This window comes from Scyliorhinus canicula, chromosome 5 (genome assembly GCF_902713615.1).
Source record: "Scyliorhinus canicula chromosome 5, sScyCan1.1, whole genome shotgun sequence".
Classification (NCBI taxonomy): Eukaryota; Metazoa; Chordata; class Chondrichthyes; order Carcharhiniformes; family Scyliorhinidae; genus Scyliorhinus; species Scyliorhinus canicula.
Genome location: NC_052150.1, coordinates 206,218,295 through 206,240,019, shown reverse-complemented (window position 1 = coordinate 206,240,019; position 21,725 = coordinate 206,218,295). Strand labels below are relative to the sequence as shown.

Sequence of the window (21,725 nt, the reverse complement as noted above, 5' to 3'; positions counted from 1 at the left end):
AATCTCCATCACCTTCCGCATCTCCTCCCCCATCGAGGTAAGTTGATCACCGCGCTGCAATAATGTCTCCTCCACTTCCTTCAGTGCCTCCCCTTGCTTCCGCACCTCCGCCACTGGGCTCGCCACCGCCGTCGTCACCGGGGAAATTGCCTCCTCCACCAGCACACTCAAAACCTCCCTAATCTCCTTCCTCATTGTCTCCATGTATTTTGTAAACTGCCTTTCGAATTATGCAACCATCATTGTAGTTATTTCTTCAGCCGTAAGCAATGTGGTGTCCCCTGGTGCTCCAGTCTCCATTTTCTTTACCGACCCCGCGGTGACTTTTCTACTCCCTGACGGACTTTCAGCTGTTTTCACAACCTTTTTTTACTGGTCCTCGACATATCCCTTCCCTGTGCTTTTTCCTGACCTTTACTGCCTTCACTGCCCCTAGGATTGGGCGTCAATCCCCGACAGTGCAATTCCTGAACGGGAGCCCTCCAAAGCGCGGCTGCCTCCTGCCCACCGTCACCGGAAGTCCCGAAATTTCACAAATTCTTAGATCAATTTTGGTCCCATTCCACCAAGCCTTCAGATGAGCCCATGATACCCAAATTAAAGTCCAATCTTTTTAAAAATACTTTTATTCTCCTTTTTCACATTTTCATCCAAATTTAAACCCACCAACGAACAACCAACAATAACTAATACAATGTCAAACCCCTGGTCAACATTTCAGTCCTCCCCCAAACAGCCCCCAGCATGGTGGCTTAGCGGTTAGCACTGCTGTCTCACGGTGTGAGCAGGTTTGATCCCGGCTGTGGGTCACTGTCTGAGTGGAGTTTGCACATTCTCCCCGTGTTTGCGTGGGTTTTGCCCCCACAACCCAAAATATGTGCAGGGTAGGTGAATTGGCCATGCTAAATTGCCCCTTAATTGGAAAAAATGAATTAGGCACTCTAAATTTTTTTTAAAAACAGCCCTAACATTTTAAATACAAACATCAAAGAAAAGGAATCTGGAACCCACCATCCATCCATACATAGTCATCAACACATGCACAGTCGAAAGTCCAATCTTTAGTCAATAAGAACCAGTTTCCCCCATTGAATCGTAAAAAGTTGGATGTGCTTGGAGATAGCAGCTTGAAAATATATTTTGTGTTTTTGTGGGAAAATTTTGGACGTGGATGAATGCTTTCTTTTAAATTGCAGAATGTATCGTGTTTCAGACTAAGAACTCCATATAATTAGGGAGATGCACCCCCTTGCCCTATTAACATTTTATAATAATCTTTGTTAGTGTCACAAGAAGGCTTACATTAACACTGCAATTAAGTCACTGTGAAAATCCCCTGGTCGCCTCACTCTGGCACCTTTTCGTGTGCCATAAGACAAAGGAGCAGAATTAGGCCACTCGGCCCATCGAGTCTGCTCCACCATTCAATCATGGCTGATATTTTTCTCATCCCTGTTCTCCTGCCTTCTCCCCAAAACCCCTGACCCCCTTATTAATCAAGAACCTATCTATTTGTGTCTTAAAGACACTCGGTGATTTGATTGTGATTCTGCGGCAAATAGTTCCACAGATTCACCACTTTGGCTGAAGAAATTCCTCCTCATCCCTGTTTTAAAGGATCGTCCCTTTAGTCTGAGATTGTGTCCCCTGCTTCTAGTTTTTCCTACAAGTGGAAACATTCTCTCCATGTCCACTCTACCCAGGCCTCGCAGTATCCTGTACGTTTCAATAACATCCCCCCTCATCCTTCTCAACTCCAATGAGTACAGACCCAGTCCTCAACCGTTCCTCATACGACAAGTTCTTCATTCCGGGGATCATTCTTGTGAACCTCCTCTGGACTCTTTCCAAGGCCAGCACATCCTTCCTTAGACGGGGCCCAAAACTGCTCACAATACTCCAAATGGGGTCTGACTAGAGCCTTATGTAGCCTCAGAAGTACATCCCTGGTCTTGTATTCTAGCCCTCTCGACATGAATGCTAATGTTGCATTTGCCTTCCTAACTGCCGATTGAACCAGCACATTAACCGTAAGAGAATTGTGAACAAGGACTCTCAAGTCCCAAGTACACTGAGGGAGAATTTAGAATGTTCAATTCACCTGACAGCACGTCTTTCGGGACTTGTGGGACGAAACCAGAGCACCCGGAGGAAACCCACGCAGACACGGGGAGAACGTGCAGACTCCGCAGACAGTGACCCAAGCCGGGAATCGAACCTGGGACCCTGGCGTTGTGAAGCAACAGTGCTAATCACTGTGCTACCGTGCCGCATATCAGTAGTGTGTGATGATAATCTGATGGGTGATTGACGGAGAAGGTCCAGACATGTTTCTGGCAGTTGGCCTGTGGGTGCACTTGACTTGGTCAAACCTGAATTCCCCACGTGATTAGCACTGCTGCCTGATGGCGCCGAGGTCCCAGGCCTTCTTTACCGTCTGCTGCACCTTCATGCTTACTTTCAGCGACTGGTGTACAAGGACATCCAAGTCTCGTTGCACATTCCCCTCTCTCAATCGATAGACATTCAGAATATCTGCCGCCTTGTTTTTGCTCGCAAAGTGGATCGCCTGAAATTTATCCACATTTTACGGCACCTGCCATTCATTTGTCAACTCACTCAGTTTGTCCATATCACACTGCAGCATCTCTGCATACTCTTCATAACTCACCCTCCTACCCAGCTTTGTGAAGCCAGTCGGTATTTTTTTCCCTGTCTGCAACATTATTTTTATTTAGAAAAGGTTTTAAACTAAATAGTGGGGCAAGGGAACAAATTTGGGAAGATGTGGTCAACCAAAGAGTAGAGACAAGGCAAAAAAGAAACTTAAAAATGAGAAATAAACAAAACGTTATGAGAAGGGATAGAGAGTAAAAATCTATGAGTAAAACAGCACTCAAAGCTAGAAGTTACAAAAATTATTAAAGGATAAAACTAAGGGCCCTGTATCTGAATGCATGTGGCATTTCAAAAAAAAAAACCAGATGAACTGATAGCGTAATTAGAAATTAATCAGAACGATCTGATAGCCATTACAGAATGGCTGCAGGATGACATAGATTGTGACCTGAATATTGAAGGGTACATGACAGGAAGCAATGAGAAATTATGATAAAAACAAGTCCTTTGTGGGAGTGGTGGACAGGCCCCCTAACAGTGATAGGACATGATAGGATAGAGTATAAAGGATGAGATATTGGGAACCTGTGAGAAAGATACGGCAATAATCGTGAGGAATTTTAATCTACATACAGTAAGAAGTCTTACAACACCATGTTAAAGTCCAACATGTTTATTTCAAACACTAGCTTTCGGAGCACTGCTCCTTCCTCAGGTGAAGGAGATTCACCTGAGGAAGGAGCAGTGCTCCGAAAGCTAGTGTTTGCAACAAACCTGTTGGACTTTTCCCTGGTGTTGTAAGACTTCTTACTGTGCTCACTCCAGTCCAACGCTGGCCTCTCCACATCAATCTACATACAGACTGGAAAAATCAGATGGGCAAAGGTAGCACATAAACAAAGTTCATAGAATGCTCGTGGGGTAGTTTCTTAGAACAGCATGTTCGAGAGCCAACCAGAGATCATGCATTACTGGAATAAAAATCATTAAAATGCTGGAAAAACCCAGCAGTATGACTGATACAGACTCAAAACATTAACTCTGTGTTTCTCTCGCCACAGATGCTGGCTGACCTGTTGCGTTTTTCCAGCATGATCTGTTTTTATTTCAGATTTTGCTCTTACATAAGCAGGCTTCACGACATCTGGTATTGTGCAACTAGATAGGATTAATTGATAACCTCAGAATGAATGCATCTCTAGGTAGCAATGATCATAATATGGTTGAATTTTACAATCTGTTTGAGGGGATAAAAGTGAGTCCAAGACGAGTATTTTAAGTGAGGGAAATTATGTGGGAATGAAGGCAGAACTAAGCTAAAGTGAACTGGCAAATGAGGTTGAGGGATACGTAAATAGAGATGCAGTGGCAGATATTTAAAGAGATATTTCAGAATACACAATAGATACATTCCCACAAGAAATAACATTTCCAAGGAGAGGACCCACCAGCTATGGTCAACTAAAAAAACCTAAAGATAGTCTCAAACTTAAAGCATATAATTGTGCAAAGAGGGGCAACAGGTCAGAAGATTGGACAAAATACGAAACAACGGGGAATGACAAAAGGATTAATAATGAGGGCGAATTAGACAACGAGTGAAAGCTAGCTAGATATATGAAGATGAATAGTAAGACTTTCGATAGATGTTGAAATAATATTGATGGTCCAATAGAAAGTGAGTCTGGAGAAATTAATAATGGAAAATAAGGAAATGGCAGATGAATTGAACAAGTATTTTCCGGAATTGGAAGGGAAAGACTCGGGAAAATTCAATCACCAGGGAAGTGGTACACAGCAAATGGTTGGAGCTCAGACTGACAAACCACCACCAGGGCCAAATCCACTAAGTGGCTAGTGAGATAGCTGTGTTGGAATTTGCGAATTTCGTAAAAGTAACTCCTTTATTCAAGAAGGGAGACAGAAAGCAGAAAACTAAAGGCCAGTTAGCTTATCTATCATAGGGAAAACATTGAAAGCTATTATTAAAAATGTTATGGCAGGGCACTTCGAAAAATTCAAGGCAATTAGGCAGTGTCAGCATGGTTTTGTGAAAGGGAGATTATGTTTAACCGATTTATTGGAATCACTACTCTAAAGGAATAGTAGTGGATAGGGGGGCTTCAGTGGATGGATTGGCATTTGATATGGTGCCACATCAAAGGTTATGGAAAATAAAAGCTCATGGTGTAGGGGGTAACATGGCATGGTTAGAAGGCTGCTTAGCTAAACGAAACAGTTGGCATAAATGGGTCTTTCTGGTTGGCAGGATGTGACGAGTAGTTTGCCACAGGGATCAGTGCTGGGGCCTCAACATTTTACAATTTATATAAATTACTTGAAGGGATCGAAGATATGGTTGCTAAATTTACTGATGGTATGAAGATAGGCTGCCATAGTGCAGCAGAAAGCACCAGGCGTGCGAGGGTCACGCTTTCGGGAAAGAGGATAAAAGAGAGCGACTCGAGGCCTTCAGCTACCTTCAGGCAGTAGACAGCATTGGACCTGCAAGGGACTCTCTTCCGGGCCAGAGGATAAAAGAGTGTGGGTCTCGAGGCCTTCACCTACCTTTGGGCAGCAGAGATCACGGACCTGCGAGGGGCATGCTTTCGGAACCGAGAATAAAAGAGAGCGTGGGGTTTAGGGCCTTCACAGACTTTCAGGCAGTGGACAGCATTGGACCTGCGAGGGACTCACTTCCGGGACAGAGGATAAAAGACCTTGAATCTCGAGGCCTTCATCTACCTTCAGGCAGTGGAGAGCATCGGACCTGCGAGGGACATGCTTTCGGGGAAGAGAATAAAAGAGCACGGTAGCACAAGTGGATAGCACTGTGGTTTCACAGCGCCAGGGTCCCAGGTTCGATTCTCCGCTGGGTCACTGTCTGTGCGTAGTCTGCACGTTCTCCCCGTGTCTGCGTGGGTTTCTTTCAGATGCTCCGATTACTCCCACAGTCCAAAGATGTCCAGGTTAGGTGGATTGGCCATGATAAATTGCCCTTAGTGACCAAAAAGGGTTAGGAGGGATTATTGGGTTGCGGGGATAGGGTGGAAGTGGAAGTGAGGGCTTTGAGTGGGTCGGTGCAGACTTGATGGGCCGAATGGCCTCTTTCTGCACTGTATGTTCTATGTTCTAAAAGTGAGTGCGGGGCTCGAGGCCTTTACCTACTTACAGGCCGTGGTCAGTATCGGACAGTGCTCAGACAGCGGACTGAGTTTGAAAAATAAAATCCAACAGTGACGTTACAGGAAAGGAGTTTGCTGATTAGTTGGTGAGTAACTGATATTAGAGACTGACTAAATAGCCGAAGCGAGAAAAACGTACTATTTGTTGGGAAAAGTATTACTTATAGATTTGTCTCGTCTAAGGCATAAATCTTTACATGTCAGGTGAGGACAGACGAGTGGAATGTGTGGCCTGTGAGAAGTTTCGGACTCTACCAGTATCCTAGATGATTACATGTGTGGGAAGTTCTCCCAACGGCAAAAACTGGAGCTCCGTTTTTGGAGCTTGAGCAGCGGCTGGTGACACTGTGGCACATCCGCGAAGTTGAGTGTTACATAGATATCACATTTAGTGAGGTGGTCACACCACAGTTCAAGGGACAAGAGGAAAAAAGGAATGGGTGACCGCCGGGCAATCCAAGAAGAACAGGCAGATAGACCCCTGGGGTCATGCTCACAAATCGACATTCCATTTTGGAGGCTGATGAGTGCACTGGTACCTCCAGAGGAGTGCAGCCAGAGCCAAGCTTCTGACACTATAAGCGGCTTGACTGTACAGTGGAGGAGGCAGAAGAAAGGAAGTGCAATAATAAGGGATTACTGCAGGTGCCACATGTTAGTAAGTATAGAAATAGGAAAATAAGACAGATAAATGCGTGGATCAAGAGTTGATGCAGGAAGGGAGGGTTTTAGATTCTTGGATCATTGGGACCGTTTCTAGGGAAGGTGGGACATGTAGAAGTGGGATGGTCTGCACCTGAATCACATTGGGATCAACATCTTTGAAGGTAGTTTTGACAGTGCTGTTGGGAGGGGTTTAAACGGGTTTGGCAAGGGGAAGAGACAAAGTATCAGTAAAATAGAGCCACCGCTCTATATAAAGGAAGCAGTGATGAAAAAAATTCCATGTGGGCTAAACCGGTGAGAAACTCCCCAGGGCCCAAAAACGTGACTGTCGTTCGATAGCGTTGGGGAACTCGCTGGCAGAGCTGGCAGGAAACTCACAGCAAAACCCACCATAACGACGTTTAGAAACTTTTCCGTAAATCATGCCCGATATCTTGGAAGGGTCTTCAAACAAGGCTTTATGGATGGAACTTACGAATACAAAGGAATACAAATATATTATTGGGCGTGTCTGAGGCATCCAAAGAATCAGTGGGAAATAGAGGAGCAGATATGTAGACAATTTACTGAAGTGTGTAAGAATAATAATCGGGTAATTACACTCAGCAATTTCAACTTCCAGAACATAAATTGGGATATTCATAGTGTAAAGGGGTAGAAGGAGTGAATATCTTGAACTATATTCAGGGGAGTTTTTTTACATCAGTATGTTGAAGGCCCAACAAGAGATGGAGCAGTGTTGGATCTGCCCTGGGGAACAAAACTGGACAAGTGTTACATGTGACAGTGGGAGAGCATTTTAGTGCTGGCGACCACAACACAGTATGGTTCAAGTTTATTATGAACAAGGGAAAAGATAACCTGCAGAAGATGGTTTTGGATTGGAGCAAGGCAGATTTTACTAAAGTAAGGCCAGGGTAAAGTTGACTGCGAATAGCTTCTTGCGGGAAAATCTACAGCAAAGCAGTGGAGGGCATTCAAAAAGGAAATGGGGAGAGTACCAGTCCCACATGTTCCCTCGCGCGGGGGGGGGGGAATATAGGAGCAATCACTTCAGGGAACCCTGGATGTCGAGGACAATCCAGGACTGGATAAGGATGCAGTGGTGCAGACTCGATGGGTATTTGTCTGTGATTCTGTGAGAAAAGCTTTTAGCAAATCCAAAGGGAGAAATTGAACTGTGGCCTAGGAGGAATATAGGAAGTGCAAGAGGGAATGTAAAGTAATTAAAAGAGCAAATACCATAATCTCACCATAACCCCAACACCGTAATCCCAGCCAAGCTCATATCAAAGCTCCAAAACCTAGGACTTGGCTCTCCACTCTGCAACTCGATCCTTGACTTTCTGACCAACAGACCACAATCAGTAAGAATGAACACCAACTCCTCCTCCACAATATTCCTCAATACCGGTGCCCCGCAAGGCTGCGTACTTAGCCCCCTACTCTACTCCCTGTACACACATGACTGCGTGGCAAAACTTGGTTCCAACTCCATCTACAAGTTTGCTGATGATACGACCATAGTGGGCCAGATCTTGAATAACGACAAGTCAGAGTACAGGAGGGAGATAGAGAACCTAGTGGAGTGGTGTAACGGCAACAATCTCTCCCTCAATGCCAGCAAAACTAAAGAGCTGGTCATCGACTTCAGGAAACAAAGTACTGTACACACTCCTGTCAGCATCAACGGGGCCGAGGTGGAGATGGTTAGCAGTTTCAAATTCCATGGGGTGCACATCACCAAAAATCTGTCCTGGTCCACTCACGTCGACGCTATCACCAAGAAAGCACAACAGCGCCTATACTTCCTCAGGAAACTAAGGAAATTCGGCATGTCCACATTAACCCTTACCAACTTTTACAGATGCACTACAGAAAGCATCCTATCGGGCTGCATCACAGCCTGGTATGGCAACTGCTCGGCCCAGGACCGCAAGGAAATTCAGAGAGTCGTGAATACCGCCCAGTCCATCACACGGACCTGCCTCCCATCCATGGACTCCACCGACACCTCCCGCTGCCGGAGGAAAGCGGGCAGCATAATCAAGGATCCATCCCACCCGACTTACTCACTTTTCCAACTTCTTCCATCGGGCAGGAGATACAGAAGTCTGAGAACACGCACGAACAGACTCAAAAACAGCTTCTTCCCCACTGTCACCAGACTCCTAAATGACCCTCTTATTGACTGACCTCGTTAACACTACACCCTGTATGCTTCGTCCGATGCCAATGTTTATGTAGTTACATTGTATATCTTGTGTTGCCCTATTATGTATTCTCATGTATTTTCTTGAATTTTGTTTAATTCCCTTTTCTTCCATGTACTGAATGATCTGTTGAGCTGCTTGCAGAAAAATACTTTTCACTGTACCTTGGTACACGTGACAATACACAAATCCAATCCAATCCAAAAAGGGGGCATGAAAAAGGACGCAAACAAGATTAGGGAGAGCCCAAAGATATTCTAGAAATATGTTAAGGGGAAGAGGTTAACCAGGGAAAGAGTAGGGCCCATTAGAGACCATGGGGAACATCTGTGCATGAAACCGCAGGACATTGCTCGGGTGTTAAATGAATACTTCTCTTCAGTATTCACTCAGGAGAAGGAGGATGTAGGTATAGAATTCAGGAAATGGGACTGTGAGCAGTTCGACATAGGAAGTTAGGAGATATTAGCGGCTTTGACGATCTTAAAAATAGACAAATCCCCAGGCCCGGATGAATTCCATCCCAGACTGCTGTGGAAGGCAAGGCAGGAATTGCAGGGGCTCTGACACAAGTTTTTAATTCTTCTCTGGCCACGGGGGAAGTGCCAAAGGATTAGAGGACAGCTAATGTTCCACTTTTCAAGAAGGTAGAGATAAACCAGGGAATTACAGACTGGTGAGTCTCACATCGGTGGGAGGGAAACTTGCTGTTATCAGTCGTGGTACAGAATATAAGAGCAAGGAAGTTATGTCGGCGCTGCACAGAACATTAGTCAGGCTACAGCTGGTGTACTTTAGAAAAGAGGTGATTGCACTGGAGGGGGTGCAGAGGAGATTCATCAGGATGTTGCCTGGGTGGAGCTATAAGGAGAGACTGAGTAGGCTAGAATTGTTTTCTTTAGAACAGAGAAGACTGGGGGGGGGGGGGGGGGGAATATGATTGACATGTGTAAGATTATGAGGGGTTTGGACAGGGTAAACGAGGAGCAGCTGTTCTCCTTGGTTGAGGGGTCACTCACAAGGGGGCATAGTTTTAGGGTGTGAGACAGGAGATTCCGAGGGGATTTGAGGAAAAAGATTTTCACACAGAGGGTGAGAATCTGGAATGCACTGCCTGGGAAGGTGGTGGAGGCTGAAAACCTCACAACCTTTAAACAGCACTTGGATGAGTACTTAAAACACCGTCACATTCAAGGATATGGGGCAAGTGCTGGTAAATGCGATTAGCCTGAGATTAGGGGTAGTTATTGTTGGTGCAGATCTGATGGGCTGAAGGGCCTTTTCTGTGCTGTACGATTCTGACTTAATTTATGAATGGGTCATAAGGAGGCTGAAAGGGGACATGCGTTAAGTGAGTGGGCAAAGATCTGGCAAATGGAGTATAATTTGGGAAAATGTGGAATTATCCATTTTTTAATAATCTTTATTAGTGTCACAAGTAGGCTTCCATTAACACTGCAATGAAGTTACTGTGAAAATCCCCTAGTCACCACACTACGGCGCCTGTTTGGGTACACTGAGGGAGAATTCAGAATTTCCAATTCACCTAACAGCACGTCTTGTGGGAGGAAACCGGAGCACCCGGAGGAAACCTACGCAGACACAGGGTGAATGTGGAGACTCCGCACAGACAGGGACCCAAGCTAGGAATCGAATATGGCTCCCTGGTGCTGTGAAGCAACTGTGCTAACCACTGTGCTGCCGTGCGCTGTACGCTGGCTGCAGGATTGTTTACTCCCGCCACATGTCAATGGGATTTCCCATTGAAGCCACCGCACTCTGCCGGGAAACCTGAAGGCTGGGGTGCACTGTCAGCAAGTACAGAGAATTCCAGCCGCCTGAGTATTCAGGCCATTAAATAAATGTGTGAGATTGGACACCACTGAGTGATGGATCTGAGTGTCCTCTTGCATGAATCGTAAAACTCTAATGTGCAGAGACAGCAAGAAATTCGGAAAGTTAATAGAACGTTGTCATTTATTGTGAGAGGAATTGAATATAAAAGTAGAGAGGTTATGCTTCAGTTGTACAGGACACCAGTGAGGCCACATCAGGTGTACTGTGCACAGTATTGGTCTCCTTATTTCAGGAAGGATTTAAATGCATTAGAAGCAGTTCAGAGCAGGTTTATTAAACTAAACAAATAACTGGAATAGATGGATTATCTTATAAGGAAAGAATGGACAGGCTAGGAACAAAGAACAATACAGCACAGGAACAGGACCTTTGGCCCGCCAAGTCTATACCGGACATGATACCAACCTTTGCCAAAAACCCTCAGGACTTCCTTGTATCGTATCTCTCTATACCCATCCTATCCATATGATGGTCAAGATGCCTTTTGAGCGCCATTAATGTATCTTCTTCCGCAACCTCGCCTGGCAATGCGTTCCAGGCACTCAACACCCTCTGCATAAAAAACCTGCCTCGCACGTTTCCTCTAAATTTTGCCCCACGGACCTTAAACCTATGCCCCCTAGTGACTGACCCCTCCATCCTGGGAAAGAATGCCTGCCCATCCACTCTATCCATGCCCTTCATAAATCTTGTAGACCTCTATCGGTCACCCCTCAACCTCCATCTTTCTATTGAAAACAGTCCGAGTCTGTTCAGCCTCTCCAAATAGCAAACACCCTCCAGACCAGGAAGCATTCTGGTAAACCTCCTCTGCACCCTCTCCAATATTTCCACGGTGCTGATGCTTACCGTTTGCACCCATGGGACACAAATTTAGCTGGTAACTGAAACAATAATGATCGAAAAATACTTACACCCTTTTATTTTATGAAGAAAAATACTAAAGTACATATGTTTATGCTCTGCTGTGAGCTTTGAAAACACATGACCAGTGACATGCTCTCTAACTCATTTTTATTTACAAATACATTTTGCCACATCTGAAATCTTTGGCACATGTAACTAGTGCCTAAAGTGTTGGACAACAGTACACCATAGATTCACCCAAGATGGTGTTTTGGCTGGGAAATCAGAGTTATGAGGAGAGCTGAGATTCTGGGACTATTTCCAATGGCACAGAGTTGGCCGAGGCAATTTAAAAGACATTTTTGAAGCTATGAAAGGCTTTGATGGGGTAAATTGGGAAGGACTGGTTCCTCTGGAGCATTAATGATGAGGGGGTCATCAATTTAAAAATTGTCACATTGAGTAGAGATTTCTTTAGAGGATTTTTGGAACACAGAATGCTTTGCCACAGGGTGCAGTTGAATTAGAGACCAGGGAACATTTGATAGATATTTGTCGCAGATATGAGACAGGGTTGTGGTTCTGTGATATTTTCCCTGTGCATTCTGTTCATGATTTGAATTCTTTGGTTTCAAAATTACCCAGTGATTTGATTTTTTAAGCATTAAATGATTTGTTCCTCTGCTTAATTTGAATTATTGGTGAATTCTGATTTTGCACAAAAAGACCATTGCATTATTCAAAATAAATTGTATTCACTTAATGTCTTGTTAAAAGAACACTTCATTTTTACTTTACTCCCTCTCCCTTTTTCTATTTTTATTCTCCGTCCCTCTTCTGTTTTCAATGTGACCCTAATTAGGTGTTAATATGTGCAGGAACAGCACTACTTGGGTTTCTGCCAGGATTTGTTCAAGGGACAGATAACACCAATCTTTCCAGCTAGGTAGGACGTATTGTGTGTAACTTCATCAAAGGGAGCTGATTGCTGAATCTTATAGTGAATAATTTACCTTTTAATTTGTGTTTGTAACAGAGAATGCTTCTAGGTTTATGTCTCCAGTTACATCTCAAAAAAAGATTCCCCTTGCTACACAAACACAGAATGATCAATTATGTTTTTTTAATTGCACAAACTTGAAGGGGAAGCTTTTGTCACAAAGCCAACATTTAGTAAGTACTGTCAAATAATATTCTGTTACTAAACTCTTCAATAACCTGCAAATTTGTATCAAGAGTTTGCATGGCTTCCTCATTAACACGCTGTATGGGATGCCTTTTACATAATGCACTTTTTATATGGCCTCCAGCTGCAGCCTTAAGGCGTCCAGCTCATTCTTAATTATCCTGCTTGACTGATGAAAGGAAACACAATTGTTTTAATTTATTCATCTGTCTGTGCAAACTGTTTTGCCACAGCCCAATTTCAAGTTATATATTGCATTATAACCAAGTTTTTGGATATTGTTTCTTCCAAAAGTAGACGAGCATAATTTTTGATATTGATTAAAGGAAAAAGTTAGGTAATCTATTTAATATGTTCAATTTTCAGAGATTCTGCTCACGTTGTCCATGAGAGCAACATGTGCTCATTACTTAACAGGAACTGTAATCTTTCTTGCATCTTTTCTCTTTCCCTTCGTAGTGTATTTATCTTGAGATTCTACAGTCTGCTCAAGTTATTAATTTTGTTTTATAGAAACCATTCTCAGTTTTGTCTCCCACATTGGCTGAACGAGTTGTGGGCAGTAGAGCTGAGCTGAGGCAACTCTACTTCCAGCATTGGAGCAATGGCGTTGGGAGTGAGTTACATAAAAGGCTAGTCACAAGACTTGTAGGTTGTGGGAGGGGATGTGAGCCTGAATGAGTTTGCAGAAATGAGGCGATTAGATGAGGTGCTGGATAAGTAGGAATTGGTGTGGGACAGGATTTGGTCAACTGGAGTCTTGCGTTGGTTGGAGTTTATTATGGGTGGAGGTTGAGAGCTCAGTAAGGAATGTGTTGGAGTAACGGTGAAGTTCAGTTCTGCATTGAGTAAAATGCCACGGTTTTGCAATTGTCTACGACTGACATAATTTCCAGGGAAGACAGTGGAATTGGTGGGGTAGGGGAACAAAGTTAATGGTGAGAGCTAAAGTAAAAAATGGTTTTGGTGTTCTCAGTGTTCAGCATTGATGTCGGATAGGCTGACATCACAGAGATGCTCATGGTATAGCTGAGGGCATTCCAGTGTATATATGGAAATTGATGTATCTGTGGATATAACACTTGAAGGGATAACCTGTAGATGAGGAGCTGGCCAGCATGAGAGACTTTTGAGATGATAGTGCTCGGGTGGAAGTGAGAGTCTTTGCTGGAAATAAAATTCTGTTCATTTTCAAGACCTGAAAGGGCAAAATCCTCCTACTGGATAAATGCAAAATGAAGCTTGTTCTGTCTGACTCCGGTTCGCACCTCTCTCAGCGAAGTGTCAATTCTCCAGAAAACCACAACCTGCAGTGCACCCACATTAAGCCTCACACTTTCAGAATCCTTGACCAAGCTCCTCTGTCTTCCCTTGCCCCAACATGTGGATTTGCTGTTGTTACCCGTAAATCCATATTTTTCCATGGATTTGCTTTCTGTTATTTGTGTGATCACCTCCTGTCTTGTATCTCCTTTTAACTCTGAAAAACTCACCTTTACTCCCACTTCTCTACCGTGAACAACTAACTGGCTTATTCAGACTCTATTTCTGTCCTGTGCAACATTCGGTTCCTTTCATGTTGCCCCGTTTACAAAAGGTCCCTTGAAGACTTGCAACCAGCCTCCAACTTGTTTTGAACCTTTCCTGTGCTCACCATGTTTTATTCATCCTCATTGTGGAATGCTCTGAGACATCTTCTGCCTTTTGAGGCATGTTCTCGAGTGTAACCCATTGAGTCCAAAAAGTTAAGGTCTTAAATATCCTCTGGAATACAAAGGCATCCTTTACTGAAAGTGAAGCCACTTTAGTTAAATTAAAAACATTTGTTAAAAACGGAGGTTCTGTTGAAAACTACTGAGTGTTTTCACAAAAGTGAATTCCTTATTACAAATGACTCATTCTTTGAAGTATGGCTTCAGGATTATTTTAAGAGGAGGCAGTGGAGTAGTGGTATTGTCACAGGACTAGTAATCCAGAGACTGGGGTAATACTTTGGCAGCCTGGGTTTGAATCCCACCAGGGCAGATGGCGGAATTTGAATTCAGTAAAAATCTGGAATGTAAAAGTTTAATGATGACCATGAACCCATTGTTGTAAAACCTATTTGGGCCACAATGTCCTTTAGGGAAGGCCTTTATATGACTACAGGTCCATAGCAATGTGGTTGACTCTTCAATGTCCTCAGGGATGAGCAGTAAATGCTGGCCCAGCCAGCGCCGCCCACATCCCATGAACTAATTTTTTAAAAAGAAGCGAGATAAAAAAAGTAGCAGCCACAAAATATCTTTAAGCAGATTTGTGGCTGTAAAGTACAAAGGCGTTTGGGGAAATTGTATATTGCTTGTGCAATTTCTTTTAAATGGAACTTTTAAGTTTAGCTGTCAGCCAAAGCTATCACAGATAACCCATGAGTTACTTGTCTCAGAAACAGAACGCTCATTTGGCATAACCTGAAAGGAGGTGTTCCCTGACATGCCTTTAGGTTTACTGTCAAAATGTCTTTCACAGAAAGGTCTCCAGGTCACTCTGCTAACTAACTCAAAAATAGTTGTGTTCAATTGAAAAATAATTCTAAAATGCTAATGGCAGCAGAAGAAAGCTGTCGATATTCTGTTCCCACTTTGGAAATTTAATGAGCACTGAGTGTCAGACCTAATACCTCTACTAATTACCCGACACTAATTGAAAGACTGAGTGGGTAGTTAGGAACTCGTAGACAGCAGGAAAGTATCTCTAGTTCATAAAACAGAATAAAATATGCAAATAAGGCAATTGAATAAGAAAACGACTGAGGATTGGTAGCCTTGAGTGAGTAGTACAAACTCTCTTTTGGTGAAAGTCTGTATAACGAGCTCCCCTGATGGCTCAGTGAGTTTATCCAAAGAGTCACTGAGCCACATGGACTAGGAAGATTAAACCTCACTTTTCACAAGCCTCGGAATTATCCTTAGTATGTGGGACATGATGTGGAGATGCCGGCGTTGGACTGGGATGAGCACAGTAAGAAGTCTTACAACACCAGGTTAAAGTCCAACATGTTTGTTTCAAACACTAGCTTTCGGAGCACTGCTCCTTCCTCATGTGAATGTAGGACATGGAAGAGGAGGAAGTTGCCATCTCAATATCTCATCTAGTCATTATTGAAGGCTAAACATGACTACTGGCTGTTTCTGTAATACTGGTAAGAGACTGGTGCCACTGAAACATCCTCCTTAACCATTAAAATCTGGCTGACGTCACACCAAGTGTTACCAGGTAATGTTTCCCTTTGCCTAAACTAACCACCACTCTCCCACCTTCCTGTTGTATTGGTTTTAATCCTGTCTGTGTCTCATTCTTGTTTTCTCTCTCCCTCGCACTTAACTCATTCGCACACACATACTTACTCTTTCTGTTGCATACTGTTACTCGCTCACACACTCGCTTGCTTGCAAACACTCACTCTTGCTGACACTCATGCACGCTGGCACTCACTCGCTCACACTAATCATCTTTGCTCGTGGATACAATGTTTCATCACTTTGTGCAAACGTACATGCCTTGGAAATGTGAAATCCATGATGCCTCACATATCACACCTCACATACACAGTAAGAGTTTTCTTAGACTGTCCTTTTGCTTAGTTTTTAAAAACTGTTATAAAAGTTGGCCTTTATTCTCCCACCTGCACCAAAGTCCACTTACTCAGTACTCCATTCATGCAAGGGTTAATAATTGAAGAACACATCAATATCTCAAGCACCTTAACTATGAATTTCACCTAGGGTAATCCTAGCCAATCTAATACCTAAGTACACCTAATTACATCTTTCATAACCAATTAATTACCTATTAGTTCCTCAAACAAACTCACAGGAGACAGAAAAACTTTAAATGAGCTCCGATATTGAAAAGCTAAAAGTAATAAACTCCAATTATATATAAATGAGCACATCAGTATTCATGTCCCAATCTCCCTCCCTGTGGATAAATTCCTCGCAGTTTACAGTAGTTTCCCAAAGCTCGCCCATAATCACGTAGCGTCAGACTATCTTGCATGCATTGGTAACTTTTATCCTCTGTGTGGTTTATAGATAATAGATGATATTCATAATTCTCCACCCTTCCAGATTGCAACTTGGAGGCCAGATAAGTTTGAAGCAGATGGCATTATATTGTTTGATGAATAATGCTACTGGTTTAAAAAGAGTAGTGTGCCCTTTTTTCTAACTTTGTTGTTGGGATGTTAGCTGGCAAGGCCAGCATTTATTTCCCTTGAGAAGATGGTGGTGAGCTGCCTTCTTGAACCACTACAGTCCATGTGGTGTAGGTAGACCCATGTTGCTGTTAGGGAGGGAGCTCCAGTATTTTGATCCAGTGACAGTAAAGAGGTGGGGATAAAATCTCAAGTCAGGATGGTGCGTGACTTTGAAGGGAACTTGTAGGTTGTAATGATCCCATGAGTCTGTTTTCCTTGTTCTTTTAGGAAGGTGCTGTTGAAGGAAACTCAGCAAGTTGTTGCAGTTCACCCTGTATATGGTGCCACTGCCACTGTGCACCATTGGTGGACAGGGTGCTGATCAAGTGGACTAATTTGTCTTGTCCTTAACATGTAGCTTTGACTGTAATACTGGGCCCGATTCTCCCAAAGAATTTCTAAGTTAATGTGTGGCGGGTTTTTCAGGATATTCCCCACCAGATCTGCTGTGAGTTCCCACTGCTATTCAATGGCAGCCCTGGAGACTTTCTCACCGAATTAGGCCACGTTTAGAATGTCTTTTACCACTGGGAAGCTGAACTCTGAGATCAGGTCGCTATTTTGAAAGAGTGCCCCGATCTCTGAGTGAGCGTTTGGTTCCCCACACACATGGACACTACCCTACAACTCCCAATTGAGGACACCCCGCTATGGGGACCCTGGGGGCTCCCCTCTTCTGGCCCCCCCAAGCCCCCTTTCAGCACCCTCTTCCTTCTAGAACCCCCAACCATCACCCCAACCTCCTGCAGGCTCCAACTTACCTACCCTGCACTTCCATCCATCTCCCGGAAACCCCCCCCCCCCCTCCTCACCCTCATTTTATGAGCATGGCCCCACTTGCCTCCTGATCCTTGGCAATACCACCCTGGGCACCCTTACACTTGCACCCAGCAGTGCTGTGGGCACCTTGGCAGTGTCAGGATGGCCATGCCAAGGTGCCCACAATCCAAGGAGAGGGTCAGGGGCCCACCCTGCACTTACCCTGACCACCCAGGGGTTTCCGGCAGCCCGGGAGATCCCCCCGGGTGCCATTCCACCTGGTCCATGTTTGTGTGGACCAGCACTGATCGGCACCCGGCTGCAGCCTCCTCCCTGGGGAGACCGAAGGAACGAGGAGGCCACTGGATTCCGCGCAGGTCCTAAGTAGGTTTACGACCTACTTCTGCGAGTGTCATTCGGTCCCGCACATTTGGGGCAGGGTTCCGACTCTGATGTTTCGCGGATGCTGTCGGGAGGCTCACTGCAATCCTCTCCCAAGGTTCTCTGGCCGTGTTACGCTCAAGCAAGAGTGCAACAAGACTGGAGATTTGCGCCCACTGTGTTTTCTGGTTAGGTTTATGATTCCAGTCGCATTGGCCTAAGGTAACAGCAATTGATTTGAAGGTATACTAAATTGATGCTCCAGTTGACGTAATAATTAGCAATATTTAAGGTAAGGGACAGGAACTTTAGAGGGGATGTGAGGAAAAGCGTTTCCACCCAGAGGGTAGTGGGAGTCTGGAACTCACTGCCTGAAAGGGTTGGTGGAGGCAGAGACCCTCATAACACTTAAGAAATATTTAGATGTGCACCTGCGAAGCAAAGGCATACAAGGCTATGCACCAAGTGCTGGAAAATAGGATTTGGAAACTAGGTTGTTATTTTTTTACTGGTGTAGTGGTTAGCATTGTTGCCCCACCGGGCCGAGGACCTGGGTTTGATCCCGGCCCCAGGTCACTGTCTGTGTGGAGTTTGTACGTTCTCCCCGTCTCTGCGTGGGTCTCACCCCCACAACCCAAAACGATGCGTAGGGTAGGTGGATTGGCCATGCTAAATTGACCCTTAATTTTAAAAAAATAATTGGATACACTTTTTAAAAAATAATATTTTTTACTGGGGCGCAGTCACTGTCGAAGGGTCTTTTCTGTTCTGTAGACCTCTATGACAAAACATTGCATTCTGATGCTGGTCTATCTTGTTCAGTTCTCTCTGCTTCCTGCAATTCTCTCCTGGTTGCACGTCATCTAATTTTATTAGAGGAAATAGCTATGAACGTGGAAATTGAGTAAATGTTAATTGTTTAATGTACTTCGCTGATCTGCATTTTATTTCTAAGTTGTCTGGTTGGTACTGGAGTTTCCAGAGCTTCGAACTAGCATCTGAGTCAGCAATGGATGGTTGGTGATCTGGACTTTATTGGAAAAGTGAGGCCTCTTGGGAATTAGGACTGGAATTATTTTTGTTTAAGTTGTTGATTAGCAGAGTTCTTTAGATTAAAGAATACTTTTAGAATATATGAGATCCCACTGATGGCTTTGCAGTTAAATGTGCCACAAGGCACTGAGCCATTTGACCACTAATCATAGATCATAGAATTTACAGTGCAGAAGGAGGCCATTCGGCCCATCGAGTCTGCACCGGCTCTTGGAAAGAGCACCCTACCAAGGTCAACACCTCCACCCTATCCCCATAACCCAGTAACCCGACCCAACACTAAGGGCAATTTAGGACACTAAGGGCAATTTATCATGGTCAATCCACCTAACCTCCAATATCCAGCATTAAACTCTAGTCTGCCAATCATTTCACCTAAGGCAGAAATTGAGGCATTATTCAGAGCCTGAACATCCGCATTCAAAACCAACTGGATTTCTTTCTTGGACATCAGCTGAGGATGAAGTCAGGATGTACTGTGATGGTGCTCTGATCAAAATGAAAAGAACAGTCATACAGACTGGATGCCGGGCTGGAGGTGTGGGATGGTGCAAGGTGTGGAGAAAATAAGGATGGATCCAATTGATGTAATGTTAGAGGTGGACAAGGGGCTTTTCACAGTAACTTAATTGCCATGTTAATGTAAGCCTACTTGTGACAATAAAGATTATTAAAATAAAGTGTGAGGTTTTAAACTTTTTTTGGTCAAACGGCACTGAAATTGTGCATGATTGGGCTCAACCTGAGTATCTCCAGGGGATGGAATTTGAAGATGGGGAGGAAACGTTAGAGGCTGAATTTCTGATGAGAGTTGAACCAGCATGATTTTGATCTTTGAATTGAGCTCTAAAAATTTCTGATTCATCCATAACATAATACCAGGTATTCAAACAATCCATTGTGGGGAAAAAATACTTGAGGCACCCAAGATGAATATGGAAAATATCATTATTGAAAAGTTTAAGAGAAATAGATGTAAGTGGGAGCAAAAATTAATAGTAAGGATAGCTTGATGAATGAGTAAAATGTTTTACATTCTGGGCTGACTGAAATGTGCTTTATTTTGGATGCCAGTAATTTAATAATCTTTATTAGTGTCACACGTAGGCTTATGTAAACACTGCAGTGAAGTTACTGTGAAAATCCCTTTGTTGCCAAACTCCCATGCCTGTTTGGGTACACCGAGGGAAAATTCAGAATGTCCAATTCACCTAACAAGCACGTCTTCGGGATTTTTGTCTTGGACTAGTGATACCAGTCCTTACCAGCTTGTAATTAGCACAATTTTGATCATTTAAGTTATATGGGGTTTGTTCTGTTGCCATTTAGCTGGAAGTGAATGAATATGAATTGTCATATTATAGAATCACATACTGGTACAGCACAGAAAATTGTGTTTGTGCTCTTTGGTACAACTGTCCAATTAGCATCGCTGCTTTGCTCTTTAAAACAAAATAATTCTACAAGTATTTAACCAATTTCCTTTTAAAAATTACTGCAGAATCTCCTTCCACCACCTTTTTCCAAGATTACAACTACTACAAAACACCTTGCTTATGCATTCTTAAAATGTTATTGCAGGACTTCAAAATGATGCGAGAGCAACGAAAGGCCATTGCAAAATTCAAGGAACCTGCCCATGCTTCAGCATTTCAGCAGAAATTCCACAGGTAAATATCTATCACTGCTCTTTTAGTATTATTGGAAAGGTCAATTTTCAGAAAATGTACTTCATAAAATTCAGTCAAGTTTAGCAATGAAACATACAAGCCAGGTGGAATGAATTTTATGTTCGTATAAAATGTAGGTTTGAATTTAATTTGCCGGATAGCTTATTCCTAAATTATCTTGTTCTGTTATTGGAAAGTAATATTCTTTAGTTATTACTTTGTAAGCTGTGTACAAGATAATGACAACTTTTTATGTGCCTGATATTAAAATAAACACTAGAGTAAGAATTTCAACTCCTTCTAACTGAGAGTCAATCCAGTACAGTAGTCCCCCTTTATAACGCGGGTGTTGGGGTCCAAGACAGCCACCCGCGTTGCAACCGAGCCGCGGATATCCATGATGGGGGTTTTAAATTTATTTAAAAATCTATGCTAGCGCTTCCCCTTGTGAGTCTACAGGGGGCGGGGGGAGAGGTCAGACCCCCGTAGACTCACAATGGGAAGCGCTAGCATAGATTTTTAAATAAATTTAAAACCCCCATCGTGGATCTAATTAAAACAGTGTCAATTTCAGCGGCCGGCTCACTTTGATCCGGAGAGGGAAGCTGCTCTCTCACTGAAACAATCAGCCGGCCGCTGAAATTGACACTGCCCGCTGCTCTCTCCCTCCAATCCAACTTTTAAGTTTTAATGTTTCTGATTGGAGGGAGAGAGCAGCCGGCAGTGTCAATTTCAGCGGCCGGCTGATTGTTTCAGTGAGAGAGCAGCTTCCCTCTCCGGATCAAAGTGAGCTGGCTGCTGAAATTGACACTGCCGGCTGATTGGAGGGAGAGAGCAGAGAACACAGGAGGAGGTCATACGGGCCTCTGCAAGACCAGCATGGTCTCACATCGCCCCTCCCCTCTGTAGCTGGGGTTCAGGCTGTGGCTCCTGGGGTACAGGCTGTGGCTCCTGGGGTACAGGCTGTGGCTCCTGGGGTACAGGCTGTGGCTCCTGGGGTACAGGCTGTGGCTCCTGGGGTACAGGCTGTGGCTCCTGGGGTACAGGCTGTGG

At 43.9% G+C, this 21,725-nt stretch overlaps 1 protein-coding gene across 2 annotated transcripts in view; it reads left to right on the top strand.

Moving 5' to 3' along the window:
* rbm33a (RNA binding motif protein 33a) overlaps positions 1-21,725 on the top strand; it is a 256,149-nt gene that overhangs the window by 222,221 nt on the left and 12,203 nt on the right. For both annotated transcript variants that reach the window (XM_038798392.1, XM_038798391.1), the window contains one exon: positions 20,584-20,672. In XM_038798392.1, the coding sequence (XP_038654320.1) occupies positions 20,584-20,672 (89 nt within the window). The remainder of the gene's footprint in view (positions 1-20,583; positions 20,673-21,725) is intronic.